Raw genomic sequence first — 23333 nt, 5'->3', positions numbered from 1 at the left:
TTGAGATCTACAGAGCAAGTTTCAGGATAGCCAAAGCTACACAGAGAAACTGTGTCTCAAAACAATAACAACATCAACAAAGATGGAGTGATCCTGTCTTAAAGCAACAATAATATTGAGGAATACTGGTGAGAATCTGGAAAGGAAGAGCCCTCCTGCACTGCTGGGGTGAGTTGATGCAGTCGCTATGGAGATCAGCATGGAAACTAAGACAGAACTACCATATGGCCCGGTCACACTACTGAGGGAGGACCACTGAGCCATGAAGATGTCTCGTGACTGCAGGTGAGGGAAACCACAGGACAAGGACAGTAAAATGATATGCCAGAAAATACCTGTTTGCAAGGAGGTAGCTGAGATATATAATAAACCTCCCCCTCCCATAGGTGATTGTATTGAATATAAAGTGCTTAGAAACTACAATCAAAAGGCAGGGATTAAAAGAACAGAACCTTTTAAAAGCCAATTATAGGCTATTTATAGAAAACGTTTGTTTGCTTGCTTGCTTGTTTTGGGGTGGAGTCTTATTCTGCAGCCCTGGCTGGTCCCAAATTCATAACATTCCCTCTGCCTCTGTCTCCCAAGTTTTGAGCTTATAGGCATGAGCCACCATGACAGGCTAGAAGACGGTTTCGATGCAAAACAAAAACAAGAAGGTGAGAGTGAAAGAATCAAAGGAGATATGCCACCCAGCAATAAACAACACTGAAATAGCTGCCCCAACATCAGATCAAGTAGCCCTTGGGACAGAACGTGTTCCTAGAGAGAAGAGAGGACTGTGTAGAGATCAAAAGCGATGCACTAGTCAGCCTCACTGGTGATGCACACAGTATATGAGAAATTAACACCAATCCTGATAGTGCTAGCTACTCTTAAGTTGACACAAGCTGGAGTTATCTGAGAGAAGGGAACCTTACTTGAGAAAATGCCTCCATAAGATCTGGCTTTAAGGCATTTTCTTAACTAGTGATTGATGGGGGAGGGCCCAGCCCTTCATTGGCAGTGCCGCCATTCCTGGGCTTATAGTCATGGGTTCTAGTAGAAAGCAGGCTGAGCAAGCCACGAGAAGCAAGCCAATAAGCAGCACCCCTCCATGGCCTCTTATCAGCTCCTGCTTCCCGGTTTCTACCCTGTCTGAGTTCCTGTCCTGACTTCCTTCCATGATGAACAGTGCTGTGGAAGTGCAGAGCAAATTAACCCAAGTTCCTCCCCAGCTTGCTTTTTGGTCTTGGTGTTTCATCACAGCAATAGAAACCTTAAGACACTGACAAACATCTCCAAATTACAGACAAGAAGATACTTTCCAGTCTACGATGTGGACCTTAGCTTAAATCAAACAAAGACATCACAAGAAAACTATAGACCGTATGGATTCGGAGTGTAGACACAAAGTGTAATAAGATACTACCAGGTAGCCCTACTGGGGGCTGGACTTACAAGCTTACAAGCAGGTACGACTCTTCCTGAGGACCTCAGTTTGGTTCCCATCACATGCATCAGGCAATACGCAACCAGCTGTAACTCCAACTCAAGGAATCCAGGGCCCTCTTCTGTCCTCTTTAGGTACCTGCACTCACAAACACGTGCATGTATGCATGCGTGCATGTGGGTGCACACACACACAGACACATAATTTAAAAATTAAATAAAAATTTAAAATATTACCAAACCCAGTAGCACACAGAAAGCATTTACATCTGATCAAATTGGATTTGTCCCAGAACTGTAAGGTTGACTCAGTACACACCAGTCCATGTAACATGTCACAGTACTCCACACCACCCTATCTTCTGAACAGATGAAGAAAGACATCTGACAAAATCCAATATAGTTTCATGATGCAAAGCACTCGACAACAACAAAGGGACTGTCTCACTCAACACGGAACGTCTATAAGTTTCCTGTCGTTACAACACCAAACATCACAACGAAAAGATGCAAGCCCAGAAACAAGACAAGGGTGTCTGCTCTTTCCATTCCTGTTTAGAAGTGCACTTGGGCCCCAGCCAGTGCAACTGAGCAAAACAGGGATTAAAAGCACCCAGAGTAGCCGGGTGGTGGTGGCAGCGGCGGCGGCGGTGGCGGCACACGCCTGTAATCCCAGCACTCTGGGAGGCAGAGGCAGGCGGATTTCTGAGTTCGAGGCCAGCCTGGTCTACAGAGTGAATCCCTGTCTCGGGAAAAAACAAGCCCCCCCCCCCAATAAAAAGCACCCAGAGTGCACTGGGCTGGAGAGATTGCTCGGTGCCACGAGCCTCTAAAATCCCAGCATTCTTACAGAGTGAAGTCAGGAGATAGAGACAGGGGACTTCTTGGAAGCTCACATCCCTGTACCCACAGAAAACAAACAAGAAAAAGACGCTTCTCAGGGCCAAAAGTGAGCACTGATAACGGAGGTTGCCCTCTGACCTCCATCCCGGAGCCATGGGCCTGTGAACAGCCGAGTTCATGTGACATGCTCCACCCTCACCCCACCCGAGCCCTGCGAGGGAACAGCGGCCCTGCTGACATTTAGATTTTAGATTTGCAGCTTCCAGAACTGGGAACAGATCAATTCCTGTTGTGTCAAACTCGTCAGGTTATGGCAATCTGTTACAGCAGCCTCAGGAGATAAATGCAATAGTCAACACCAGAAGCCAAAGTCGATATTCTTCAAAGAGAGGGGTGGACTTGAGTTCTGCAGAGCAGGTGCATGGGGGGGGGGGTATATGTGTGTGGAGGGGGAAAGCATGGTCGGGGGTGGGGAAGTGTGGCTCTCAGCACTCTCTGCATCAAACTGGAGAGCTCTGCTGAGGAAGGCACATATGATGTTTTGGGAGAGCATGCTGGGAAAGAAGATGGCTCTAGTGCTGGTGCCGACAGCTATGTGTGCTGAGCTGAGTCCTATCCAGTCTTACGTCACATCCTAAAACCCTAGGGCCTAAGAGTATGAATGTGTTTGGGGGGCAGACCTTTAAAGAGGTAATTAAAATAAACTAACTCCTATGGGGGGGTCCTAATACCATGAAACATGGACCTTGCAAGAAGAGGGGACAGGGCACAGAGCCAGGAACTCGTGCACGGTCATAGCAAAGACACGCCACAGGGCTCTAAAAGGATCCTAAGATGCCGTCCAGCTAGAGCCAACCTACAAGGGAAAGGGTTTCACCCAAAGCCAAGTTCATTACAGTAGCAATGGAAATAATTATCAGTGATTAAGACTAAATGCTTTGAGGGCTGAAGGGATAGTTCTGAGGTAAAAGTGCCTGCTCTAAAGAATAGGAACCTGAGTTTAGATCCCCACACTCACATAAAAGACAGGTGCAGAAGCACCTGTCTGTAACCCAAGCACTTGTTAGGACAGAGACAGGAGGATCATTGGAGCTTGCTGGCCCCAGTCTAGCCAAATCAGTAAGTTCCAGGTTCAATGAGAGACCCTGTCTCTCGATGAGAGACACCGATGGAGACTGAGGAAGGCTGTGGATGTCCACACAGGCCTCCAAACACATGCATGCACACATGTATGCACCCACATGTGCACACACAACAAACACATAGTAAAATTGATGATTTCTATGCTCCAATAGATTTCTTTGTTAAATGGGACATCTTCTGGATGAATAGACACTTGGGCACTCTAAAGGAAATCACCTTGCTGCCTCAGTTTACCCGGTCCTTCATTCTACAGTCATTTCTTGGCCCTCACAGGTGCTACCCCACAGTGACAGCAGGAACTAGGTCCCAACTTGAGTCTTGGGGACAGCGAGCCACTGAGGCCGTTTTCTGGCCAGGGGAGGAGTCTGCATTTGCAATAGAAATAGTGAAGGCCAAGCAGCAGCTCTCTCTGCAGAGGTTGGGGTACCCCATAAGAGCATGACATACAAGAGAGGCTGGAGGTAGGAAACAATTGCGACCAATTTGACAACAGCCCAGATACCTAGAGTGGACGAAGGGAGTCAGGCCTGGGGGTACCAGGCAAGTCCCACCAAAGCAGGTACTCCTGTTTCATTGCTGCTACTGTGACAAGACAACCTTACAAAAAGCAACTTATGGGTAAGGGGTGTTTATTTCAGCTTATAATTCCACGTTACAGTCCATCATTGTGGGGAAATCGAGGCAGGGACTTCAAACAGCTGGTCATGTGAAATCCACAGTCAAGAGCAGAGAGAATGGATGGATCCAGGCTCGCTCATGTACTTCCTTGTGCTTAGCTTGATTTCTCTGCTCTTACCCAGTTCAGTCTCTCCTGCTTAGAGAATGATGCCACCCACGGTGGGCTGCATCTTCTCACGTCAATCAACAATCATTACAAGCAATCACAGATATCCCCCTAGCCCAAGCCAATGTAAACACCCCTTCATTCAGGTCTTTTTCTGGGTGATGTTTAGGGTGTAGCAAGCTGACAACGCTAACACTCACACCAGGCAACAGGACAGAGCAAGCAGGGACTCTCTGGGGGACCTTAAGAGGAGTTGTTGAGCGGTTCAATATTTTTTTTTTCAAATGCTACTATGATGGTATCAGTTGGGGAGTGACTATTTTGAGGGTTCGGGAAGTGACGGAATCCAGCTCTCCTCTGTCAGCTCCCAGCTCCCCTCAGCTTCTCGGCTGTCAAGCCAGCCCAGAATTAGCTCCAAAGGGCCCCGCACGCTTGCAGGTCCTCATTTGCTTCACGCTTTCTGAGAAAGGTGTGAAATTCTCCTTGTGAGAAATCAGAGAACAAACTTTGGTGCTTCAAATATCTGCTTTTCTTTGAAAACAAATTTCAAAGGGCTAAATCTGAACTTTTCGGTGTCTGAAAAACAAGGAAGCTACACACTTGGACGGTATTAATAATTAAAGCCACCACTAAGCCACACCCCCAGGCTCTCTGGGGGTGTGCATACAGTTGTCACTGCAGCCACCACAACCATTGTGGTGTGTCTGTCCCTCACCAGGCCCATGTCAAGCCCAGAATATTTGCCGCATTCCCCACAGCCTGGCCCTTCCAGCCTCAGCCACCTTTATAGAGAAACAAACTGCTGCTCAGACAAAATGCATCCAACACCACAGGCTGGGAATCAGAGGCAGGAGGACCTCAGGATCGACACATAGCAGCCCCTAATGACTGTCACGTTCAGATCTTGCAGCAGCCTACAATACAGCTGCCTCAAGACTGTGGAGGCAGACGTCAAAGCGGGGCAGTAATGATTCTTCAGGTCCACCCAAGAGGCACACCGCCAGGCTAGGCCAGGGAGGAGAATCTTCTAACCCATCCCAAAAGCCTGGGCCTCATTTTGGACATGATGCAAGCCAGGTTTGTAGACACGGATGCATCCCAGCTCCCTCCAAAAACCACAAGTCCTGCAGTATGGAGACATCCAGGGACTCCGGGCTTCTGGGGTGTCAGTTGCCCCACAGGGGTCAATTTACAGGTCAGCTTCCAACGAGGCTGTTGCCTGAGAAGAACATGCCTGGTCTCAGGGCCACTGTACCGGGGTGATGGGCTTCCTTCATGTACCGTGTCCCCAGAGCAGCTGGTGTCCCTGCCCGGCAGCTCCAGTACATCCTAACCCACCCACACTCTCAGCTGCCACCGCTGCCCCTGCCGCTCACCACATCCGCAGAGGCAGAAATGGTGAGTTTATTTACCTTGCACCTGACTGAGCATCCGAAGCCCTGCACTGCCTCCTTAAGACTCACAGCAGGCCTGCCGGTGCCTCACCCTCCTGAAGAGGAAAATGTTAAGGTTCAGAGAGGCTCATCATCCCGCTCAAGGTCACACAGTAGGGAATGTGTGGAGGGGGTGACCACACACAGGAGCCTTTCCAATGTGTAGAAACCTCAAGGGGTTCTACTATTGGGGGCAGGGTGGGAACACTGGGTAGAAGCCCAGAGTATCCATGTCTGTGAAGAAACATGCACTTGGAACCTGGACCATGGGCTAAGACAGGGTTCTCAACCTGTGGGTCTCGACCTCTCTATGGCTGAATGACTCTTTCACAGGGGCCACTAAAGACTACTGGAAAACACAGACACTTACATTACTTCATAAAAGTAGCAAAATTGCAGTTATGACAAAGCAACAGAAATAACTTTATGGTTGGGAGTCACCACAACGTGAGGAACTATATTAAAGGGACGCAGCACCAGAAGATTGGGAATGGCTGGACTATGAAATGACCGCCTTCTGGATTTAATGAATAACACTGGTCAAGTGCCTACTAGGGCTGGCACTGTCCATGGTCCTGAGGAGAGATCATTGCCCTGAAGTATCAAGGCTCCCAATCTCCAGTTTTCCCATCTGTAAAGTGGGAACAGCATTACACAGGCTGCCAGTCTCAGATTAGAAGTAAGGAAAACACAAGAAAGTGCCTATGAACTGTGGCATTGTTGTTAAGTTCCCGTGAACGCACACTTGGCTTTGGAAGAAAATGTGCTTTTCCACAGGAAATCTGGGAGGCTGGAATCCCCATATCCTACCAACAACGTCAATCTGACTTGACTCTCATTGGCATTAACACAATAAAACATTATTCCTTTCTGCTCTATCACAGCTATCCTACTAAATGGAACAGTTTCCCTGTCTGTCGTGAAGACAGTAACCACACATCCCTCGGGACGCCTCTGTGCTGTCTGGTGGCACGGGCTCCTTCAGCTACTTCATTTCAAATTCATTACAAACAAGTAAAATGTAAAACTTAGTTCCTCAGTCACACTGGGATTTCAAGGGCCAGATACTCCCATGAGGCCAGTGGTGCCCATGGGCAGCCCAGGTATAAAGCATTGCTACTACCTCGGAAAGTTCTGGAAAGTACTAGCCTAGGGACTTGATACTCAAAGTGTGGTCCTGATAGGGGCAGGGACAAAACCAGTGTCTTATGGGAGCTTGATAAGCTGGGAGAGACCCTGAGTCCACCAGGAACCTGCCCAGCAGGGGGCCGGTCTGAGATAACCAGTGTGACGGCATTGAAGGCCACAACCTGGTAGGACAGTACAGGCCTATGATCCCAACTAAGGCAGGAGGATGGCATGATTGAGAACAGCCTGGACTATAACGTGCACAAAATTAAGACTTGGCCTCAAAAACAAGCCAACATGAGCAGGCAAGATGGCTCAGTAGGTCAAGGGGCCTGTAGCTAAGACTGATGATCTGACTTAATCCCCCAAAACCCGTGTGGAGCGTGAAGAGACTTGACATCCATGCTCTCCATGGCTTGCAGACCACCCCACTGCAACTTAAACAAAAGGATGGTTTTGAAGATTTGAAACAAAAGCTGGGGACTAGAAGGATGACTCGGTTGGTAAAGTGCGCACTGCACTTGCACAAACATGGGAACAGTTCACACACACACACACACACACACACACGTCCTTGTGAAGAAGCTGGGCAAGGCATTGCAGCTCACACTGGTACTCGAAGAACTGAAGGCAGAGAGCAGAGGATCTCTGGGGCTCCACAGCCAGTCCTTCAGGAGGATCGGTGAGATCCAGGTGCAGTGAGACCCTGTCTCCAAAACCCAAGGTGGAGGAGCACGTCGGAAATGGCAGCTGAGACTGACCTCTGACCTCCATAAGCATGTACACATACATGAACCCCACATACACACTTCATACATAGAAACACATACACATTCACCCCCACCACAGGAACCACATGCACATGTACCTCACACACAGAAACACATACACAGGAACACATACATATGCCTCACACAAGGAAACACACACAGAGGAATACACTTGCACTTCAGACACACACAGAAACACACATAGGTACATACATACATACGCACACAGGAACACACACACACACACACACACATATATATATATATATACATACATATACATAAGGGAGCACACATATATACACACATACACACATACAAGAACATACACATACACACAAGAACATACACACACAGGTATACATACATACATATACATACATACATGAACACGCATACATATAGACACATACATACATACATATATATACACACACACATAGGAACACACACATACATATATACATACATACAGGAACATACACACACACAGGAACACATAGAGAAAGAGAGAAGAACACACACATACACACAATCTCACAATGAATAGACTGGGACGGCGGGCCTCTCCTCCGAGAAGCAGCACTACACTAGGAACAGGACTCCAGAACTTGCCACCTCTTTCAGTGACAGCATTCTCCAGAGGAAGCCAGGCCCAGGGCTTCTCAGGAGGCTGATGCTGAGCCCAGGTGCAGATTCTGGTGCGGAGCGCTGGGAGAGAGAAAATCTTGCAGGCATTTCAGAGCTCTGTGCACAGGGACAGGAGACTTTAGCTCTGTGCTGGCTGGCCAGGATTTCCTGGCTTCCTGATTATTCCTGTTCTGGAATACGATCCAATATGAAAATGACATTTTAAAAACCCACGGGCTTATTTCACATCCAAACACATCCCTCCATGTTTGTGCAGAAGGGGAAGCACATCCAAGCAAGATTCACTTCCCGACTCTGAACAAGCAGCTGGCTAGCTCTCTGTCCGCATCATGCTGGTGCATCTGCACGACCAACTTGTCTCAACTCAGAATCACTTAGGAGACGCCTGAATGTGCCTGCAAGGCAGTTTCCAGAGAGGTTTAAGTGAGGAAGGAGGACCCACCCTGAAAATGGGCTGCACCATTCCCCAGGCTGGGCAGCTCCATTCCCCAGGCTGGGCGGTGTCATTCCCCAGGCTGGGCGGTGCCATTCCCCAGGCTGGGCGGTGCCATTCCCCAGGCTGGGCGGTGCCATTCCCCAGGCTGGGCGGTGCCATTCCCCAGGCTGGGCGGTGCCATTCCCCAGGCTGGGCGGCGCCATTCCCCAGGCTGGGCGGTGCCATTCCCCAGGCTGGGCAGCACCATTCCCCAGGCTCAAGTCCCAGCCTGGAGAAGATCAAAAAGCAAACAGCGCCAGCATTCATCTCTGCTTCCTGAGTGTGGACACACATGACCAGATGCCTCACATGCGGGTGCCCCACCTTCCCTGCTGGATGGACTGTGCCCTGGAAGTGTGAATCAGAATGAGGCCATCCTCCCTGGAGCTGGAGGTTTTTGCCAGGTGTTTTTGTCAGAGTCTTGATGAAACATGAACTAACACACACTCCCTGACCAAGAGCTAACAAGTGCGCATGAGCCTGACGCGAGAGAAGAAAGTCAGACCACGTGTCAGGGTCACACTGCTTCTTCCTCCCAGAAGGACAGCATTCTTATCACTGCAGAGGACAGTCCCCTGTCCCCCATGCCTCAACTAGAAGGCAGATGAGCTGGGTCTTAAGCCAGAATGGTCCAATACTCCTCTGTCTCCTAATCCTCTTGTTTTAATGTGTCTGGGGTGGGTGGGAATCTCAGTCAGTTCCTGCCACTGTATCCCTCAGGATCTAGCACAAACCGTGGAGTCAGGGAGGTGTGTATAGACTGGATGGAATAGAAACATGGCCGCCAGTGTGTTCCCAGTTGGCCCACAACCTGCCTGAGCCCACCCTTCCACAGTCAGAACACTACCCAATGTCCAAGCCCACCAAAGTGCCTTCTGCCTGAAGCTCTCACTTCCTGAATTTCACCCCACCCTCATTGGGCCTTGGTTTCCCCAAGTGTTCCCTCAGCAGTCCTTGCATCTGCCCACTCAGAGCAGCTGCGTCTGCCCAGAATGTGCCAGGACAGGGTCACTACCTGCTCCATCCATTCATATCTCTGCTCCGCCTTCACCTCAGAGGGTCCTAGCCTCTCCTGCCACCCTCTGCTCCAGACCACCTTGCCCTCTCACAGCTCTGGGTGTACACACTCTGCGCTCTCCTTAGGTTTCACAGAGACTCATTGCTGATCCCCCAGTGTCTGGAGCAGAGCCCAGGCCATACAAGGTGCTCAGCCAATGCTTACTGAGCCTCGTACCCTGCAAAGTGAAAAACAAGTACCAAGGGTACCATGGGGATGGGCTGCAAAACAGCCAAGAAGTGGTGTCTCTGGGCAGCAAAGAGATGCCTATGAGAGAGTAGCAAGGAGGAGGTGGGGGGGGGGGGGGGCGCAGAGAAGGGGGCAGGGTAGGAGGAGGGGCAAGATGAGGGACGTGGCAGGGGCGGGGCATGTGCCCTTGCAGACAGTGGTAGCCCTGACTGATTTTACTGTTATAGTAGGTAACAATGTTTTGTGTAACCAAGTAGATGCAGTAGAAAAGAAAGATACAGGATTCCCAAACCAGCAGAGAGGGGAAACTTCAATCAGTCCAAAAGAAAGCGGAGGTGGTATGGGGGACAGGAAACTCAAAATGAGTGACAGAAAGGGACATGTTTTATACACTAGAAAACACTAAACAAACTTTTGTGGTTATCCAAACAAAAAACCTTTTGCCAAGATCCTCCCACAGGGAAAGACACCGGTGGAACCCTGGAGGTGAACCCAGAGCTAAGAGAGAAATGTCAGCAGGGAGAGACATCTCATTTCCATTGTGATACCCCTGGGATGCTCAAACCCCAGTTTCCACTCACAGAGCCCACCAGCCCCAAGGGCTGATGCTTCAGGTTTCAGGTGCTCGGTTTAAATCATCATGAACACTGAAGTGTTTTTATTATACCATTATTGGTTTCATAAGACATCCTAAACCCTCTGACATAAGACGGGATATATACACAAGCAAAAACTAAACCCTAAACCACACAAGAAGTGCTCAGGAGTCTGGGGCTCTTAGAGAAATACAATTGTCTTGTTTAAACTTTATTTTTATTATTATTGTTCTTGCTGTTATTTAAAGAGAGATATTTTAGATTATGGCCCTAAAAAACATAAAAATATACCACAGTGGACCACACTACACACACACACACATACACACACACACACACACACACACACACACACACACCCTAGCAGGCCTCATTTCATTTGAGAAACCATTCTGTTGTAAATAGGTAATTAGCTCTTAAGCACACCTTTCAAAGGGCTTATGCATTAACATGAAAATACTGTAATTATGGCTAGCCAAAATTGCCCACTACAACCTCCAATCTCAGCTCTTTCATCTTTATTAGAAGTTAATTTTCTCCCTTTTAGCCCCTAAAACACAGTTTGGCTTTGTAAGTTATTTTTTTTTAATAGAGAATATAGAAAATTATTTTTTTAAGTAAATCCCAACCCCTACAGCAGGAGACATATGCTAGTGGTCTAGACTGACCCCGCCCACCAGTCACTCTCTCTTCTGACCCCATCAGAAGCCCTGTCTGACAGAGTCAGACTACCAGAGAGAATGCCAGGCCGCAGTAGTAAAGAGAGAGGTCACTGTGATGAGAGAGAGGTTCACGGGGCTGGGGCATTGGCCATGTCAACCTCGCAACTTGGCTTTCATCCCCAGAACCCGCATGAAGGTAGAGGGAAAACCAACCCCACAAAATTGTCTGTAACCTCACAGAAATCCCTCCATTGCAGAATCATAAGTGTTTTAAACAAGGGGTGGGTAAAACCATGTTACATACTTTTACGAAAATGATCTCATGTAACAAAGCATAATGACATTTTTTAAAGTCTAAAAAAAAAAGCAAATTAAATAAATAAACAAGAAACAAGAGCAAACTACAACAAACTGTAATGTTCAGTCCTGAGTCTCAGCTCCTGGGAATATCTGAATACTGATGTAGTGGGCAATAGAATGAACTAGAACCCAATTTTCTAGCAAAAGCACATGCTCAACAATAACTACTGCTAGCTTTCAGAAAGAAAAGAAGGTACATTGGCTCTTTTTGTTGACTTTTTAAAAAATGTATTCTTGGAGAACTTTATACAGGTATAAATATATTGAATGGTACCTCCCCTATCGCTCTGCTACCATTCCCCGAACCCCAACTTTGTGTCCCCTTTCTCTCTCTTTACCCCCTATCATTTTGTCCTGTCTGTCTGTCTATCTGTCTGTCTGTCTTGTTTGCTTGCTTATTTGCTTGCTTTTTCATTATCCCTCTGTGCTCAGTTAGTGCCGTCCAGATGCACACAGTAGGGCCATCTACTGGAGTGACCACAACCTATCAGTGGCCATGCCCAAAGAAAAATGACTCTCCCTCTCCCACCCCACCCCTGCAACTGCCAAATGGCTCCTCATCCGGACAGGGGCCTTAGGAACGACCCCACCCCCAACACCAATGTCGGAATGCTGACTAGCTTGATCCCGAGCAGGCTTATGCGGGCAGCTGCTGTGAGTCTGAGAGCCTACTGTGGCTAGATTCTTTTTTTAACTAATGTGTCCTGACAGGAACTTTATCCCATCTCATCCTCTTACCATCTTAACATCTGCCCAATGGTCCTTGCTGGACGCTGGGAGGACCGGGCATCAGTCCCCTCCTCTTACACCTTTGGGCAATGGTCCTGTTGGCTTCTCCTCCATGGCCCTGGGCCTCTACTGCTGGGTCAGTCTGAGCCACCATGGCCTCTGGCCAGCGCAAACTGCAGCCTCCCGGGTCCAGCAGTCTCTGTCTCCTGTGTTGTACTCAGTCTCCACCCTACAGCCAGTGGCAATCCTGAGCACAGTCTGGCCTGTCCCTCCCTCAGAAGCTCTTGGTGACCTCCAGAGGCTGCAGGCAAGTAACCTGCACCTGGGCTCCCAGACACACCCAGCAGCAGGAAGTTCATGGCTAGATCTTTCTCAGCTCAAGCCCCTCCCACCTCAGTCAGCTAACTCTGTGAGTTGATTGGAGTCTTCTTCTATCAGTTACTAAGTGGTCCCACCCCCTCACTTTGTCAGCTATCACAACCTCAGGCATGAAAAGGAATACTTCCATGTTATTGTCATAGAATCCTCATAGATACAGAGATGTATCCACTGGGCTGAATGAAGACCCCTGTCTGTCTCCACAGATGGGAGAGGCAGACCCCTCTACTAACCTATGCTAGGGTCATGACACCATAAGACTTGTGGACCCCAGTTGCACTAGGGTCCGGAATAGGACCTGGAAACTCTTGTCCCATAACCAAGGTTCAGGGCTGTCATCTAAATGACATGGACTGAGATGGTCAGTCAGCTGCTGAGAACAGAAGTGGCCCCAGGACCCTGACTTCAAATTCTCTGGGTCGTGACATGAGCATAAGACCCACCCACCCTGACACCCCAGCACTGAGAGCCCACCTCCACTCTACCCACCCCCTGCTACCTCCAGGGCCTGACACTGGAAGTGGGGCCAGATGCACACCCAGATCAGAAGCACTCTGGGGATCGGAGAGCTTCGTATCTTGAGGTGTGGAGACGCAGAGAGGTTCTGTAAGAAGTCAAGAACTGAAGGAATCAGATAGAAGTGGGAACGTGCCCAACTTCCGGGGTCAAGAAGCCAAGAAGCTGTGAGCTATGGAGCCTGTCCCATCAAGAGGTGAGGAACAGCAGGGGCCACCTTACCAGAGACAGCCAATCAGGGGTGAGGGATCGGTGGCTAAGAGGACCATCCAACTACATTTTTCAATAGGAATAATCAGAATGTGGAGACCAGGAGCTGTGTGCACTCTGCAGGGGCCTGGCAGGGCCAACCTTCCTGCTCCTTCGCCTGCTTGAACTGCAGAGAGGTAAACTGTGCAGGCCTCGGGCCTCCGGCACAGTCACAGCAACATCGCAAATGAGGCGAGATCCAGACCCGGGTTTGCAGTAAATCTATACTTCCTCCCACCAACCCCCTACTTCCTCCCTCGCAGATTTTAATTAAGGGTTTCCTTGCAGAAGACCGAGCTCTATTTAACTAAGTCCTTGGCCCCCTTTTATATTGTCTTCTCTATCGTTCTATGCCAGGGTGCCAGGAAAAGTTAATTATAACTTCTAAACACTCCATTAAACCCCCCCTCCCAGTCTTCCTCCTTTGCCCGAGGCCAAGTGACTAAATCAGCTGGTTCATCATGCCCTCCACAAACCTCATTCTGATTTTCTTGTACGCTCAAGGCTAAGGAGCCTTGGCTGAGCTAGCCTGGTCTCCATTGTCAGGCCCTTGGGAAGCAGAGGGGGCCCGGGACACAGGAGGGAGAGCCTGTAGGAGCGTCAGTCTGGTGCCAGGTGCATGGCGCAGAGGCTAGCAGGGGATGGGGAGGGCTGAGCTGGGTACCCTAGGGTGCACAAAGGCTGAGACCTGAAGCCGTGTGCCCCCAGTCAAGGGCCAGGAGGCAGTCCTGGGCAGCCCTGCTATGAGCTGGCATCTTCTCAATAGGAATCCTGCCTGGTGAACTCACCCTGAACCAACCAGCCTTGGGGAGGGAAAGGACTCTGTGCTGCCTGCAGATCACTGCATTGCCTGAGGCAATGTCCTCAGCCATTTCTTAACTTCTTCGGACAGTCACGTGAAAACTCTGGCACTGTGTCCACCGCCCTAAGGACACCAATGGATGCTGTCCTGACGAAAACACAGATATCCTTGCATGCTGGCCTCAGCTCAGTGGCAGTGTGGGATGGACAGGCTGCTCAGCCCTGGTCAGGTACCTAAGCCTGTCTCAGTGAGGGTCTGTGCTAGCTTTTACATCTCCTGTCTATCAGGAACCAGCCTGGAACGGAACTTCACATCTATCCCTGAGACCCCTCAGGTGGGGAAGTCGTTGCCTGGGGTTCAGCTCCAGGATGTGGGAGAAGGCACGGCCTGCAGGCTGAGAAAGGCTCCTGGATGCGCTGGGATGGTGGACAAGCCAGGAGGTGCTCTAGCCCATGCTGCCCATCCGTCCCTCCTGGATAGGCACACAGCACCAGTCACCAGGAAGCTCTGGTGTTACCTGCTGCAGAAGAGCACTCGCTCCCCTTACAGAACTGGGAGGCAGCAAGGCCGTGAAGAAGGAAATCTGATCCTGCCACCCAGGTGGCCATTCTGGAACCTTCCAGAGTTTCTGCCCGCGATGCTGCCATCCTGACTCACTATTCGGATCTGCCTTTGGAAAGCCATGGGGACCCCCCCTTGCCCCACCCCATTTACCAGAAAGCCTCCATCACACTTAGAATCCTAGCCCCAACTCCTAGCCAGCTCTCCTCACTGTACCCACTTGGTTTTCTGTCCCACTTCAAAGCCTACGGCAGCCAAGCCCTTCCAGCCACAGCCTTCTCCACCCTATGCTCACCCTCCAGCCTAGGCCAAGGTCACCTTTTCAGGGTGTCCCATGACCACCCAGCCAAAGGCTGCAGTATCACATCCCTCAGTTCCCAAGTCAATCCTCAGCAGGTTCCCGCTTCTGTCAGCCAGGCTACCCTCTTCCCGCCAGCCTGAGCAGGGCTCAGGTCCTTTCCTCTCCTCTGTCTCTGCACCTGACACACACTGACTCCTACGGATGAATCAGAAGAACACTTTCTTCCGGTCTATTCTCTGTCTACAGAGATGGCTGATTGCAAAGATCACACGTCAACACTCAGAAACAGAGTCTCTGAACATTCAGAAACGGTTAACACACATTACAGCCAGCCCTGCCAGCTCACCTCAGCACAGTCCCCTCCTCCGAGCCTGCTCCCCTCCTGTCCTGAGGGAGTCCTGATACGGCAAACCTCGGTTCACAGAAGCAACTGTAATATGCACGCTGTACTTCACAGTCCACACAGCTTACCTGTTTCTCCCACCCGTCTCCAATCTGCCTCTGGGTGTGGACAAGGCAAAGGGAACCTGACTGCCATGCAAGATGGGGTAACTGGGGTCCAGGGAAGACCTCCAGCTGCCGCTGTCCCACTCCGGAAGCAGACCCAGTGTGTCAGCCACAGATGGTGAAGCCACACACACTACTCCTAAGAGCAAGAAAGGCATCCAAGAGCCTTGCCCTAGAGTCCTACTGTCTGAGTTTGATTCCCAACTCTGCCACATACTAGCTGTGTGACCTAGGGAGAGTTACCTCGCTTCTCTGGGCCTTCATTTTCTATTCTATGGAGTGGAGCTAACAGTAGCTGCTCCCTCCTGTCATCAGGACTGCAGGAGATGATTCTACACAGGAGGGCACAGAGTGGATGCTCAGGAAACATCTAGCATCTATCTAGCATCAGGATCTATCTAGCATCAGTGCTAGATAGACATGCACTCTGCACACAGACACACACACACAGAGACACACAGACACACACAGACACACACAGAGACACATACACACATACACACATACACATACACAGACACACACATACAGACACACAGACACACACACACACATGCTTACAGACACACACACACATACAGACACATACATACAGACACATAACACAAACACACATATACACATATACAGACACACACACATACAGACACATACAGACACACACAACACAAACACACACAGATACACAGACACACATAACACAAACACACAACACAAACACACACAGACACACACAGATACACACATACCACAAACACACAGATACACACAAACACACAGATACACACACACACACACACACACACACACACACACACTCTACTACCTCCCAGCCTGAATCTCCAAGTCCTCGAGAGTCTCTCTTCTCTAGCAACCAATAACCTTTCCAAGTGGCTCGTTCCTGTTCCTGGCCCTGGCCCTGGCCCTGGCTCTGGCCCTGGATCAAGACTAGACGGCAGCTCCCTGCTCCCCAGTCTGAAGCTCGCCCTATACGGTGACAGTCCTAGGCTCTCCAAACACTTCTAGGCAGCTAGAAACAGAGACCTTGTGAAAGGAAGCCTTCAGGGTCCATGCTTTGTCCCCAAACCATCTGGCCACACCCTATTGAGACTTTCAATGCTTCGGTCAAGGCCCAAGCCTCCAAGCCAAGTCCCGCCTTGAAGATTTCCCTTCCCTGGAGAAAGCCACAGCCCATTCCCATGCTCCAGTCCCTTGGTGACCCAGACCCGTGGACCACTCAGCCCCTTGGTGACCCAGACCCGTGGACCACTCAGTCCCTTGGTGACCCAGACCCGTGGACCACTCAGCCCGAGTATTTGAGCCACACTGCAGGGGCCATGAATTCTCGTCTGTCAAGAGAGGGTGTGAAGAGAACTATCTCATCAAAACTGGGGCCACATTTCACCAAGGCAGAGAGTAATAAAAGAGCCTGCCCCCCAGGGCCTGGCACCTGGTAAGTGTCTGGCCTGCAGTGACCCCACCCAGCTCATCTTCCGGCACTCATAGCAAAAGACATAAAGAACTACCCTGGGCATAAAGAACCCTGTAGGAAGCAGCCTGGAGCATGGAGCCTGGAGCCCGGAGCCCGGAGCCCAGCCAGGGAGGCACCTGGCTGTCGCTGGCCTTGGGAACACACTCCTCGTCCTCAACCTTCACGTGTTCCAGCCCAAATGAGGCTGGATTAAAATCTCCCATTTGAAAAATCAATATTTAAAATGCCAAGCTTGCCAAGTGGAATCAAAGCTTTGCTTGTAAATATTTGTTTCCCCAGGCAGAGCCGGGCCTCTCACTTTCGGCAGCTCATGGCTGGCCCCTCCAGTCCTCCCAGCCCCCCACTCCACAGCGCCCAGCCAGCTGCACGGCGGTGGCACATCCGGGCACTGCAGAGGACTGGCAGCCGCAGCCACCGGGGAGCTTCTCACGCAGGAGGATCGACACATCTACGTCTCCTCTCTAGGACAGCAGGCCTGGGCACCAGGCTACCCAGAAGCCTTCCATCTGCCTGCCCCTCCCCAAAGCAGACACAGAGTCACCTCACTGTGACCTTCTTACAGATCCCAGAACTTACCCGAGGTGCTTAGGTTCTGGGAGAGGAGCATGCTAGCTTATCTGTTTATTTTGGAAAAAGAAAAGTGCCTGAACAACGCCGTACCTACCAATACCTTCGGGGTCAGGCTCTGCCGCTGACCATACCAGCTGCTGCCCACAGAAAGAACCACCTCAGGTGCCTTGACCCACACGGGGCCACAGAGCAGAGGGCTGTCCTCACTGGAGGCTGTCTTCACCCCAAGCTTACGAGTAGAGGACCTCCCCTGGCTTCACTATCCCCAGAAAGCCATTCACCTCACCAGCTCCGCTAGTCATTCATTCATTCATTCATTCATTCATTCATTTATTTATTTTCTCATTCACCAGGGCTTTGTGAGCACCTATGCCAGGTGCTGAACACGCAAGTTCACTTAGGACTGAACACGCACATGCACCATACACACGGAAGCTGAGCCCCTTTGGGGGGGGGGGTGGTCTCCAAGACCAAAGACTAACAAACAAGTCACAATCAAGATCCATGTTGGAAAGGGAGGCCCCAAGTGGGATGGGAGAAAGGTACAAGGCCCAGGCTGAGAAGGCAGAGAAGGCTCCCCAAGGTGGTGGCAGGCCCAGGCCCAGGCCCACGAGGGGCAGGGCAGGGCAGGGCAGGGATGACACGTGCCTAGGAGAGGGCAACTCTGGCTGTCATATCCTCACAAGCTCACGGTGTGCACTCAGCAGGCAGGACCTACACCGCGCATGCGCGCACTCAGCATACAAGACCTACACCGCGCATGCGCACACTCAGCTTGCAGGACCTACCCAGCCATTCATTGAACTTCTTCACCTCGCTCGGCAGCCCCAGCTCCGTGAAGTCCCCAGCGTGGATCAGCACGTCGCCGTAGGGCATCTGGATTGGGTCTGTCCTTGAGTGAGTATCAGAAACACAGACGAAGCGTGTGTAGCCAGGTGGTTTGGGGGCATCGTGAGGCACTGGGTCTACCCTGCAGGGAGAGAAGATGCTGCAGGTTAGGGGGTTCCCCGTGCGAACCCCATCAAGTCAGTATCCAACTGAACAGGAGCTTCTAGAGGAGCCACACAATGTCCTCGTCCCCTGAGCCTCAGCTTCCCCTGTCCCGCGGTATAAGGGTTAATCTTTGCGTTTTTACTTGGCAGAATTTTGGATCGCCATAAAAACCCAGGCCTGGGAGCTGTCTATGAAGACTTTTCCCCCTAAAGGTTTCACCCTGAATAGAGAGGGCGCCACTGGGGTTCCAGACTGATTTTTATAAAAATGAGGTGAACAGCAGCCATCAAGCAGTCATCTGACATCAGGCACAGAGTGACCGCTGAGGCCCGCTTTGCCGCCATACTCCCCGAACCATGACAGACTGTATCCTGGAACCGTGAGCCAAGATAAACCCTTCCTGCTTTAAGCTGCTTCATCTGTCTTTTTCCTTTTGCTTTGTTTTGTTTTTTTGTTTTTGTTTTGGGTTTTTGTTTCTTTGTTTGTTGGGTTTTATGGTGTTTCTTTTTTTTTTTTCTTTTTGTCATAGCAACATGGGAACCTCAGAGGACGGCCGTGAGCGTCTGATCATCCTGACCACATGCAGCGCCTACAATTACAGCCGAGCTGTTCTGGACAAAAGCAGCATTTCCCAGCTTTGTTCACCACGTCTGGGCCCGTGGAGCCTTCACCGCAAAACACTGTCTTCTGGGCTAGCTGTCGCTGCTTTGGCTAGAAGTCAGTTTTTTTCTTTCAATCTCTCAAAACCATCGTTGTTCACACCTGGGGGTACTATTGCTGGGCTGACACTGTGTAGCCTGAAATTCCTGATCCATTCAAGAAAACTGGTCCTGAGCTCAGCACTTGGCACAGTTCAAAGGATGCAGAAACCCCATTCCCAAGGAGAACAGCAGGGGAAGGGCCCCAAAAGACAGGTGACAGTTTCGGCCATTTTGATACCAAGAGCCTTCTGGGATTGTGCAAGACAATAAATACCCCTGCAGTCAGAAAACCAGGTCCCTAAGTCCAGCTCAGTCACTGTCACTTAGGACAAGCAGAACCCATGGCTTGGGTTTGCACCTGAACCAGAACATTCCAGAAAAGAAAAGAGCATAGCATAAGCCACACCCCCATTCCCAGGAGCCCCAGCAGCTGGCTGAGGACCCCGCCATACGCTTCTCATCCCGTGTTCTTCACAGAACAGATACACATCCTGGTGACTTCACCAGGCTCACAACGCTTAAAAACAACACGGTGACATTTCAACAAGCAGCCCTCTCCAAACGAGTATGCCGCTGGAGGAGTCGTGTTTAAATCTAATTATGCGTCAAACCAAAAGCAGTACCGTATCAGTTACATAAATACTTTTAAAGACATCTTTCTAATTATCCTTTTTTTTTCAGACAATATACTTCGAAGAAATTTAATTAACACCTTATGAGAGACATGGGTTCAGCATGCTAATGTGCACGATGCATCTCCTGCTGGATCTGCAGCAGGTGGAGGAGCCACACCAGCCTCTCCCCATCATCAGGCACTGCAGGAGGGAGCACCCTTCCTGCAGGAGGGAGCACCTGTGGTCCCCTTTGGGGGTTGTTAAGCCTAGACAGAGCCCTAGCAGCTTGGAGCTAGGCTGACTGGGAAGACAGAGAAATTTTCCAAATGAATCCAGTAATGGGTGGCTGGGAAGGCACTGGGCTGGTGCTGGGCCAGGGCTGGGCCAGGGCTGGGCCAGGGCTGGGCTGGGGCTGGGGTGGGGCTGGGCTCTCATCTCCTCTCTCCACTCACACATTCTGTGTTCAGTTAGCACAAGTCCTGAGGGCCTAATTGGATCCCACCTCCAAGACCAACGAGGACCGGAGGGGTGGACAGGCTAGGATCCGCCCCCAGGAGCTACCAATTTCACTAGAATGTGACCCTGTGGATCCCAGTTGCGATGGGGCAACAGAAGGGCTGAGGATTAGAGAGAACCATCGCTGCTCTGGGTTCCTGGAAGATTCCAGAAGGAGGCAGTGTGTGAAGAGATGGAGAGGGGAAACCTCACTGCAGTTCTCACCTTCCCTGTGCCCTCTGGGGCTCAGCATCTTCTCTCCAAGGAAGTCTAACAGGCTGGGGGCCAGGGCAGGTTTCCACCTGTGCTCTGTGCCCATCTGACAGTGCTGACTGGACCACAGGCAGCAAATCAGCACTGGACTTATGGTGGAAACAGGAATGCAGGCAAACCAAATAAATCCACTTCTTTTCCCACCCATCACACACGTACACACGTACACACATATACATGCACATACACACCATCCACTCACACACACACATGTACACCACACATGAACACACATACATACACACATACATACATTCATGCACACACACCACACACATACACCACACACCACACACACACACACACACACTTTATAGATGCCATAAAGTTATAAAGACCACCTCAGAAAGATCAAGAGAAAGGAAGAGGGGAGACACTGGGAGAACGGTGGGATCCTGCAGTCTCCTTAGAAGGCGACCTGGCCACCAGGCAGCCGAGGGCTCTCAGCAACAGGGGCAGCTGAAGGAGCCGGAGCTCTTTAATTAACTTTACCTTATTTCCCTGCACCCTGAGGCTTCTGAGCACAGTGAAGAGAGAAGCCTAGAGATCCCCAGAGAGCGAGTTAAAGCCTCTTTTCCCTAGCTCGTTCTGCAGCAAAGCTGTTTGCCCAACCTTGCAAGAAAAGAGAGCAAGCTTCACTCTGTGTCTGGGAGCTCAGCACAGACTGAGCAGTGTTTCTGCGTTTGCTCTCTTCCCCTTCCCTTCTCTCTTCCCCTTCCCTTCTCTCTTCCTTTTCCCCTTTCCCAGTTTCTTGCTGCTGTTCCAATTTTACAGATGACAAAACTGAGGCTCAGGGAAAGGCCATTTCGCCCACAGTCTCTGCCGCAGAAGCAGGGGGTTAGGGAGATCCTTCAGTGGGTAAAGTGTCTTCAGCTCTGTTCCCAAAAGCCATCCTGGACAGCACATGCCTGGTGTCAAGTACCCACAAAGGCCTCATAAGAGAAGTGTGCCCCTCAATTGCCCCAGAGAAACATGGTGCTCTGAAGTCTGAGATTTCCGTAATGCATGCAGCCATGGGACTGGGTATTGGCTGTGTTGCTTGAGGATTCTGAAAATGAGGAAACTGGAGACCAGGACAGGCTGTGAGTGGTCAGTTCCACACCACACAACTGCCCTGACCCTGTCTGGTGCTCTGCCTGAGACGGGCAGGTTCCAAGGTGACCTGACCACCTATCCATGCACATCCCTTGGCTTGTCCTTCCTGCCGTCTCCCACCTTCAGCTAGCTGGTGCTGCCAGGGGGATGGCCGCTCTGCTTCCCTCAATGCAGTAGCACCCCTGAGCTTCAAACCCTCCTAGATCCCCAGGACTCTTCCTGGACACAGCCTCCCTCCCGCTTCCTTCCTTCTTCCCATTTGTTGTACTAGGTATGGCCCAGGCACAGGCAGGGGCAGAGATGTCTAGGAACCAAGCCCATGTAGGAAAGAGCAGCTCCATCTGGGCAGGGCCAGGAGCTTTGGAGACGGTTTTCTGGAAAGTGACACACGCGGGGTGTCTACGGAGCGTGCAGGGTCGAGAGCTAGACAGGCCAGAGAACAGCCTAAGCAAAAATCTGAGGGTAGGGCTGGAGAGATGACTCAGCCAGGAAAGCGTTTGCCTCAGAAGAAGAAGAAGCTGAGTTCCACCCCTAGGACCCAAGGTAAAACTGCACAGAGCTATGTGCCTGTAATGCCAGCCCTGGGAGGTGGAAGCAGGATGGACTTAGCCCTAGCGGTAAGATCTAGGTCTCCAAAATCCAGGTGGACAGCTCCTGATGAGACACACCTGAGGTTGACCTCTGGTTTCCATGTATATGCATATACACACACACATACACGTATACATGCACACACACACAGGCACACATGTGCAAATATGCATATATATCACACGCGCACATACTTGTACAAACATGCATGCATCTACACACATACACACATGCACCTGATCACATACATGTGCACACATACATCCACATATGGTCACACACATTCATACACACACACACACACACACAAGACCTGAAGCAGGAGGAAGGATGGAAGGTTCAGGAAGCAGAAGCAGCTGCCGTGTCTGCTGCCCAGGCATGCAGGACAGGGCTGAGTCCTCTCCTCCTGCTTTGCCCCTGAGCCCTGCCCAGTTCCAAGCTGAGCCCTCTTCCTCTCAGCTAGTGAGCAGGCTGCACTCAGTGCACAGGGCCACGTGGGTGTCCTGGCTCCGTGCTCCCCCTCAGAAGTCCTGGTTTTTCCCTCTACAGAGCGTAGATAAGGAACGAACTCAGTCAAGTGCAGGGACAGGGACAGAAGGTTCCTCCCAACCATGCTCTCACAGTCCTTTCTCTACCGTCTCCAGCTCACAGTACTGCCTGAGGGGCCCAGGTGACATTTAAAGGGTCAGTCCCACATCTCCAGTGACCCCAAAAGGGCAGAGGGAAGAGCTGTTCACTTAACACTAATTATCTCCACCCCCGAGACACTTCCTGGCAGACACCAGTAGCCCGTCCCTCCCTTTCACTGCCCACTCTTCCCCCTGCATACCCAGGGTCTTAAACCTGGAGGGCTCTCTTGAGAAGCCCCTGGGGTTCTCAGTCCCAGGACCCATAGCTAGAAGTCCTAGCTCCAGACAGTCATCACTCAGGCAGACAGACTAGTTACC

At 50.7% G+C, this 23333-nt stretch overlaps 1 protein-coding gene across 2 annotated transcripts in view; it reads right to left on the bottom strand.

Moving 5' to 3' along the window:
• Positions 1 to 23333, bottom strand: part of Mpped1 (metallophosphoesterase domain containing 1) — a 62637-nt gene that overhangs the window by 36325 nt on the left and 2979 nt on the right. The window contains exon 2 of one of the 2 annotated variants that reach the window (XM_052160771.1): positions 18413 to 18594. In XM_052160771.1, coding sequence (XP_052016731.1) covers positions 18413 to 18594 — 182 coding nt within the window. Of the gene's footprint in view, positions 1 to 13364; positions 13562 to 18412; positions 18595 to 23333 lie in introns of those variants that run through there. The other variant, XM_052160770.1, reaches the window with a different exon arrangement.

The sequence above is a fragment of the Apodemus sylvaticus genome, chromosome 17 (assembly GCF_947179515.1).
Source record: "Apodemus sylvaticus chromosome 17, mApoSyl1.1, whole genome shotgun sequence".
NCBI lineage: Eukaryota > Metazoa > Chordata > Mammalia > Rodentia > Muridae > Apodemus > Apodemus sylvaticus.
Note: the sequence above shows the minus strand (reverse complement) of the source record. Positions and strands in the feature narration are given on the sequence as shown.